The 8,247-nt window shown below is 35.5% G+C and overlaps 2 protein-coding genes across 3 annotated transcripts; both read right to left on the bottom strand.

Moving 5' to 3' along the window:
* LOC128209079 (tubulin-specific chaperone C-like) lies at positions 1-1,388 on the bottom strand. The gene has a single exon (XM_052912921.1). The coding sequence runs from the start codon at positions 1,226-1,228 to the stop codon at positions 203-205; it is 1,026 nt and encodes a 341-aa protein (XP_052768881.1). The 5' UTR covers positions 1,229-1,388; the 3' UTR covers positions 1-202.
* Positions 1,389-4,363: 2,975 nt separating this feature from the next.
* Positions 4,364-5,794, bottom strand: LOC128207213 (uncharacterized). Of its 2 annotated transcripts, none has more exons than XM_052910010.1 (2): positions 5,575-5,794; positions 4,364-5,015 (listed from the first exon to the last, which is right to left on the bottom strand). In XM_052910010.1, exon 2 carries the CDS (start codon positions 4,918-4,920, stop codon positions 4,414-4,416), a length of 507 nt encoding a protein of 168 aa, XP_052765970.1. In that variant the 5' UTR covers positions 4,921-5,015; positions 5,575-5,794; the 3' UTR covers positions 4,364-4,413. The 2 variants fall into 2 exon arrangements, with proteins under 2 accessions (XP_052765970.1, XP_052765972.1); XM_052910012.1 differs by having other exon boundaries at positions 5,678-5,781.
* Between the last annotated feature and the right edge of the window lie 2,453 nt (positions 5,795-8,247).

Below are 8,247 nucleotides of genomic sequence, written 5' to 3'. Positions count from 1 at the left end.
TCACAATATCTTAAGATTTTATTTTGAATGATCACAACTGTTTAAACTGTAAGCACATAAAATAAAAATTTATCAAGTTGTATTCTAAAATTTTCTTCATTGTACTCAACATAATTGTGATACTTAACACCATTACATGTAGTTGAAACAGAATCAGATCACATTCATCTTAAGAATCACTGTATGTTTATTAAGTAGTGGGTTAATCTTTCTGAATATCCCACTGCTCCTTCCTTTCATTTTCTGGAATTAAGCTCCAGTTTGGAGAATGTTTGTCTGCTGCAAGCCAATTGAAGTCGTCAATATCATCCCAGCTATTCCTGTTTCTGTCAAGTCCGGAAATGTTATAATGTTCATCAATACAAGGATACGACCAGTTGTATGGTCCAAATCTGACTGAAGAGCAGTCCTCAATTATTGCTCTACTTGTTACATGAATATAAAATTGACTGTCAGTTGTAGAATGAATTCTAAGTTGTTGGCAAGCAACAACAAATACACAGTTGACACACTCTCTTATAAATATTGAGCCAGACACAGGGCCACAAAGAATTGTACAATTTTCAAGTTTGTTGATGTGAACCGCTGAAGCAGCTCCATTTAGTTTCACAGTGCATGATCGGAGATTAGCCAAAGCAACATCTTTCTGATTAATTGCCTTGTCCATTGACAGATGTTTGCCTTCTTGGTCTGTTAACTTGCATTCTGCTAATTTAACAGCATCAAAGGCAGATGTATCAACAACCTTTGGTTCTGAAACTTTATCTGGTTGGGTTCCTTTCTTCTTTGCCTTAAATGCGAACTTCTTTTTTGGAAGGAGCACATCCCTCTTTTCTTGAATCAATGTTTGAAGTTTAGTAAGCAAATCTTGTGATTTGCGAAGATCATATGAGGGTAAAAACATACTTGATTCTGTAAGAAATCTCTGTAATTTTTGGAACATAACTGACAAATTGTCAAAATGGTCAGCAAGTTTATTTTTATCCACTGAGTCACTGTTACTGATTTCTTCTTCCAGATCATTCTTCCCAGAGTCAAATTTTTCATGAAAGAACTTTGCACTTTCTTGTGCAGATGCTGTTTCAGACTTTTGCTCCTTTTGTTTTTCCACCTCTGCAAGACGTTCATCATCTCTTTTCTTCAATCTATCGGCAACAATCTGTTTCTTTTCCTCTAAAATATTACTGTTTTGCTTAGCGACAGTGCTTGTCACGCCTACACCCGCCATTTTGCCGCTTGTGTCTATTGGTCGAAATATATTAATAATAAAAACCAACAAAATAAAGTTCCTTAATCTGCTATTTAAAATAAATATGAATATTTCTTACTGACATAAAAGTAAATTGTAGTTGTATTGACTATTTAAAGTGCATTTACTTTGATGTTTTTTTTTTATTTAGTTTGCAATGATGTAAAGACTATCATCGGTTAAGTACAACTATAATAATATGCAATTCTGTTTTCTATCTCTCCTACGCAATGATCTCCCTTGGCGAGCAGATAAATTATAGCTACTTGAATAATCGGTTTCCAGACAATAGCTAAATGTTATGCTTGATCCTGGTCAAAATAAGAAAGTTTGCCGCTTTGATAATGCATCAATGTTGAAGGTTTTGGTTCAAACGCACTGCAATAATTGCCTACTTTGAGAACATAATTGCAGATACACATTCGCTACCGATTTAAATTCAGTATTTGCATGACTCATATGCGAGTCTCGGTCGGTCTGGCTGCTTGTCGGAGGTTGTTTTACAGAGGCGGTCAAGGTAATCCATTGGATCAAACAACCATGTGATATTTTATTGACGAAATAAAATATCTTTACTATTCAATTCAATGTATGAATGACAATAAGCTTCGTGTTAATTGTTTGGGGAGTTTACTGTACAAATGTATCTTGTTAGTATTCTATAAAATGTGTTGGATCCGTGGTCTTGTTAATGGAAATACACTGGAATGTCTACCAAGAGGTCACAGGTTTGATCCTCTCCACTAAAAATACAAGCTAATCGTCTTCCGGGAGGGACTTCAAACAGAGGTACCATGTAACAGTGCTGTATACTGGAGTTCGCTGAACAACCATGCCATCTCTAACCAGGGCTTCATTCTGTCTGTGTACTATGTCCACAATACTGGTACTCTCACTGGGCCGACGCCCATGAATGGGCCAATGTCGTCGTACAATAAATATACACTCCCTATATAGTTATGAAAGACTGTATGTTCTATAACAGTTTGATCAAACTAGTTCTTTTTTTATCACCTCAGTTAGCATTTGTTAATTGCACATGTACCGTTGTGAGCAACCGTTTACGATTGCAAATTAAAATACACATACATTTGTATGCACTTTTTTAAAGCTACATTGTACATATACGTATCTGAAGAAATTAATAATATGTTACCATCGCTGGACACTATTACGATCATCTGCAGTCAAAATTTGCTATGTCGAAGTCATTGAGATCTCGGGAAATACTTCGAGATAACGATGATTCGAAATTAATGAAAAACAAATCATGTCTAACCTAACCTAAAATATTTAATTTAAGATACAATAATCTTTATTTAACGTTGGTTTTATTCAAATAGAGAAGCAATATCTATAAAAGCTATAACAGAAAAACACACATCTTTGTAAAGTATTAAACTACTCATCACAAGACGGTACAGTTAAGTTCATAACCGGGGGCTTCCACAGATCAAAGTGGGCGAGGAAGGCCAAAAATTGAAACGTTTTATTAGTTCATGTTTTATTTCGTCTTTTAATCTTTTTAGGGAGTAAAACAACACGAGGAGTTGACCAAATCTTACGAAATAAGATTATATATGTATCATATTTTGGACCAAAAAGCATTTGCATTTTTTTCAGAAAAGTCTGTCAACAATATAACTATGTTCGTGTGTCAAAATACACCCAGTGTGCCTAAATAACAATGCCCTTAGAGTTCTTGATCGTATCTTTTCAAATAAGATATATATTTAATAAAACAATGAAAAATAGTGGAATAGTGGATTTAATTAATTTCTAATCACCAGAAAGTCTCAATACATTGTTGATTGGGTTAAGAATTGTACCACCTTCGTTTAAAGAAAAGTGTATTGTACATATGTAGTAAAAACTGTAAGTAATAATAGGAGGAGAAGAAGCATCAGCAGCAGTAGTACAGATAGTAGTAGAATTAGACGTGGTTACGAAGTTTTAGTATTAGTAGAAGTCGTTTTTGTGTTTGCTGTTGTTGTTATTGTTGCAGTGACAGTAGAAGCAGAATAGCAGTAGTATAAGCAAAAGTAGTATATTTTGTTAATGTTGTTTTTGTAAAAGTTGTAGTGAAACAAGTACAATTTCTGGAGTTTTGGACGGTGGTTTCTATCTTAAATCAAGTATGTGCAGTTATAATTTTCAGTTATTTAAGTATGTTAAGTTAAATAGTTTTTATACAAAAATAAAGATACCAGAGTATAAAACATATAAGGCTCAGTATACATATAAGGCTCAGTATTCAACGTCTGTTTGAGGGTCCTTTAGTATGTAAGAAATTCATTTTTCTCTATGGAAAAGTGTGTCCCGGTTAATACCATAAAATTTATGAGAGTCATTATTTATATCCCCGACAAGCGAAGTTAATGGAGGCCTTTCTGGTCAGTCGGTCGATCAGATGTAATATTCATTGTACTGGAGTTTATTGAAATTTCATGCAATGGTAAAGCACGACAAGAAGAATAACACCCATGAACCATAACTCTATTTTAGCCGAGTACAGAGTTATGGCCCTTTGTATGTCCAGGCATTACTTGGTAAAAATTGGATGTGATTTAATTATACGTCAAACTAGTTGTTAAGCACAATGAAAAAGTACAGTGTACAAGAACTATAACTGTATTTTAGCCAATTACAGAGTCGTTGCATTTGTTTTACCTTGTACTTGTCCGTAGCATAACTTTAAAACGACTGAATGGAATTTCCTTAATGTTCATACAATGATAGAACATAATGAGAGTAAGGGCATTGTACAGGAACCATACTTCTATTTTGGCTAATTACAGAGTTACTGCCCTTTGTTATATTCTGGTCCGGAACATTACTTGAAAAATTCGAGATGAAGTCTAATAAAGCTTCGTGCAATGGTAAACACAATAAGGGAAAGTTCATTGTACAAGAACCATAACCTTAGTTTAGCAAATAACAGAATACTTGCCCTTTGATGTGCTTGCGTTGTCAAACTTTTATCCGGACAATTACTTGAAAACTACTAGATGAAATTTATTTAAACTTCTTACAATGGTTAAACACAAATAGAAGAAGTTCAATGAACAGGGGTATTTATGGGGGTAAATGCAGAAGAGATTGGTATGTATTAATATTTATTTAAAATATGACAAACGTTTATAACATTACTGATATACCCAAAATTATATTTCGTCCACTCGTGCTAACCCGTTTTGAACCGAATGACTGTAGGCGTAGTCATTTTCACGAAAGCCTCTGTACTGGTTGTAACTGTTATTTCTATCCATGTAATGGTATGGCTCACTGTATTCTGGGTTCACAGCACTCCGCTCCCGTGACCCGGCCTGGGTATAGGGGTCAAGTGTAGGTTCCCAGATCCCGTCCACGGGACCGGATGCGGAACTTCGCACCGATGTTATAGAATCACTCACGTCTGCATTTGAACCAATCCTTGTCGACTGGCTACGTTTGAATTGCACTTTTTCATTATTTCGGTATGTCTCTGATTGCATGTTTCCTATGTCCGTCATTTGAGGCCGCGCTTTGAGGGTTTCACTTCCGAGTTTGCGCGCGTTGGCGAAGGTGACGCGGGTCTGTCTAGTGTCGGTGCTGGAGGCCTCCGGGCTTTCTAGAACCACCCGTGGCCTTTGGGTTCCCCGATTCTTCATAAGCCCAGAAGCATTTCCCATAGAACAGGGACTGGAGCACAGTCATTGGCGCTCAACATCGGCAGATATGACGTCAGTGTGTAAAGTAAATAACTAATCTTGCAAATAATGATTATCTGAAATAGAGTAAAATGTTATTGCGCTATGTAAATTAAATACAGCTTATTCTCACTTGCAAATGCAATCTAATAATTATTAATGATGCACTATTAGTCCCAAATAAGATTTACCATTTTTAATACAATTGTTTTATTCACCAAAAAGGAATAATAAATGTCGAACACAATGGTTCTTATGAAGGATACTGTGATTAATTTGAAAGAAAGGTACAGAAAACACGGCATTTCTACCTTATGAGACAATAGTAGATCACAGTAAATCTTTAATCATTCACCAATCATTTAATATTTTTTGCGTTTTCAGCTATTTTTCTTTCCATAAGCACATTATTTAGTAAAGTGTTGAAGGTTTATCACTCAAAATTTGTGTTTGTTATACATGTGCATTTATTGATTTTGAATAAGAGTGTCACTTTAATTGAATCTACTGAAAGTGGAAGAAATCTGTTGCTAAACTTTTGTATTCTATTTTATACAACAAGTAACATTTATCATAAAGGGCAAACACGCATGAACACATATATGACATAAGAATAAAAGTGGACATTAAACTTACCCGTAATTCGAATATCACTGTATTTTATCAAAGAATAAGTTTCAAACGATTTTTCGGAAAAACAACAGAGTGAACAAGAACAGCAACAACTGCAATGCGTTACCTAACGTTAAGAAAATTATCCTGGCACTTAGTACTTTCACATTTGAACTACATCAGTATATGTTCTTTTAACTGTTCCATGCAGTAGTTAAGAACACATTGAGAATATCGAATTCAAAGTCTGAAAAGAAATCATCGCTATTGATCAAATCACATCAATACCCATTCATGTCATCAATGAATGCAATCACTCAATACATGGGACAACGAAATAAAAAGTAAATATTAATAAAGTACATCTAGATACGAATCAATGGGCAGGGTATAAAGACCCAGCGAATACGAGAAACTAGTGAATAAAGAAAACCTGTTCTAACAGTATAACAATGAAACTATTTACTTTACAACAAACGTTTGGTTAAGACGGTCCTTTTAAAAAAAAAAACTTACCGCACGTTTATAAAAATAAACGCATAGTCATGACATCAACGTTGAGTATCAAAGTACGTTATGACGTCATGGGTAGAAAGTTATGATGAGCAATTATTTTCTTTGAAGGTGTAAAATTTGGTGCTGTCAAATTGACCAAAAATTCATTTTTTAACCGAGAAATATTTTCTTAACATTTTTGTAATGAATTCCCAAGTTTACTTGTACATGATACTAATGGTGCAAACCTTTTCTATGTCTTGTGATATGTCTTTTTCGTTTTGTGAATACTGTTAATAAGTTCATTATACATGTTGTATCTATTTTTGTGGAAATTTAAAAACATTTTCTTTTTTTGGAAGACTTGTGTAATAACTGTACAGGTAAATCTACACCTGTAGATGAAGCCACTCATTCAATAAAAAAATCAGCATTTGTATAGTAAACGTTCAAATTAATTACATGTGATCCATAAATGGCCTTTTTATGGTCAATATGACTTATGTTGTGAGAGAATATTTTTCAGAACTAACAAAACTGGTAAAACTGGTAGAAAAATCAACAATGGAACTACAGTTTAAATTTGGTACACATGTGCGGTCAGTATTGTCTGTTTCAGAATCACTAAAATTTACCGCAAACCAAACCCAAAAAAAAACATAAAAGCGAAGATCAGCATTTTTTTGTATTTAGCAAAATTGTTAAACCATAGATTTATCATTGTTTTAGAAGAAAACGTATGGAAAAATGCTATGAAATAGAAACCAATATTAGGCCGCTGGGTCACTGGGCCGCTACGCCACCGGGCCGCTAACTTTAGGCCGCTAGGCCGCTTGGCAATCGCTTTTGGATGTTAATGTTATTGTCTGAATCAAGAACATTGATTTATCGTTGTTTTCAAGAAAACACATAAACACTTGCTTTGCAATGGATCTTTTTAAGGCAGCTTGGTCGAGTTTTTGGGAAAATGCAGATATTCGCTAAAGGATGTTGATTTGTGAATACAAACCATAAATTTATAATTGTTCTAGATGAAAACGCATGTATAAATGAAACCAATTTTAGGACGCTAGGCCGCTAACTTCACGCAGCTAGGCCGCTGTAGTGCTTGATCGACTTTTTTTTAAATAAGTTGAAATCGCTTCAGAGTGATAATGTGTGCATAAAAACAGTAAATATATCATTGTTTTAGAAGAACAGTCATGTATACATACTTTGAAATAGGAAATTATTTTTGGCCGCTAGGCCGCCAGGCCGCTAGCTTCACGCCGCTAGGCCACCAGATCGCTAGCATCACGTCGCTAGGCCGCTAGGCCGCCAAGCCGCTAGCATCACGCCGCTAGGCCGCTGAAGTGCTTGATCGACTTTTTTTGAATACACAATTAAAATCGCTTCAGAGTGATAATTTGTGCATAAAAACTGTATATATTATTGGTTTAGAAGAAAATGCATGTTTACATACTTTGAAATGGGAAACCATTTTAGGCCGCAAGGACGCTAACTTCACGCAGCTAGGCCGCCAGGCCGCAGGGATCAGGCCGCCAGGCCGCTGAAGTGCTTGATCGACGTTTTTGAATAAAATATTAAAATCGCTTTAGAGTGGTAATTTCTGCATTTTAACAGTTAATGCATCATTGTTTTAGAAGAAAACGCATATAAAAATGCTCTGAATAGAAAACAATTTAAGGCCGCTATATTGATGTATGAATTTAAACATTGGTTTATCATTGTTTTCAAAAGAAACGCATGGACAATTACTATGAAACAGAGGAAAATAAGCCGCTAGGCCGTCAACTTCACGCCGCTAGGCCGCCAGGCGGCTAGCCTCACGCCGCTAGGCCGCTGGGCCGCTAATTTCACACCGCTAGGCCGCTTACTTCACGTACATCCTTTATAATGGTTAAATTACCGCACATTGTTTTTTTTTCTACGACGCTTCTCCTCACATAACAGGAATGATTCCTGTCGGGGTTGGCTGGACCGAAAGTCAAAGTCCCCGTTATTCCCCGGACCTGGGGGACGTGGTTACAATTGACTGGTGCATTAGTCAGAATAACAAATTCACTTTTAACTCATTACCATTTAAGCGATACCTAAAACCACTCATTTTTAAATCTTCTTCTTCAATCTCTTTCATATTAACAGCGTACTTTACAACCACCAAAGGTGTTTTAACTGTTTTTACAACCAATTACGGTGGCC

This window comes from Mya arenaria, chromosome 11 (assembly GCF_026914265.1).
Source record: "Mya arenaria isolate MELC-2E11 chromosome 11, ASM2691426v1".
NCBI lineage: Eukaryota > Metazoa > Mollusca > Bivalvia > Myida > Myidae > Mya > Mya arenaria.
The sequence above is the reverse complement of the archived record's forward strand: the minus strand, read 5'-3'. Positions and strand labels throughout refer to the sequence as shown.

What these genes read in the sequence shown, in the direction of transcription:
- LOC128209079 (XM_052912921.1), bottom strand. Translation starts at nt 1,228, where the DNA reads ATGGCGGGTGTAGGCGTGACAAGCACTGTCGCTAAGCAAAACAGTAAT.
- LOC128207213 (XM_052910010.1), bottom strand. Translation starts at nt 4,920, where the DNA reads ATGGGAAATGCTTCTGGGCTTATGAAGAATCGGGGAACCCAAAGGCCA.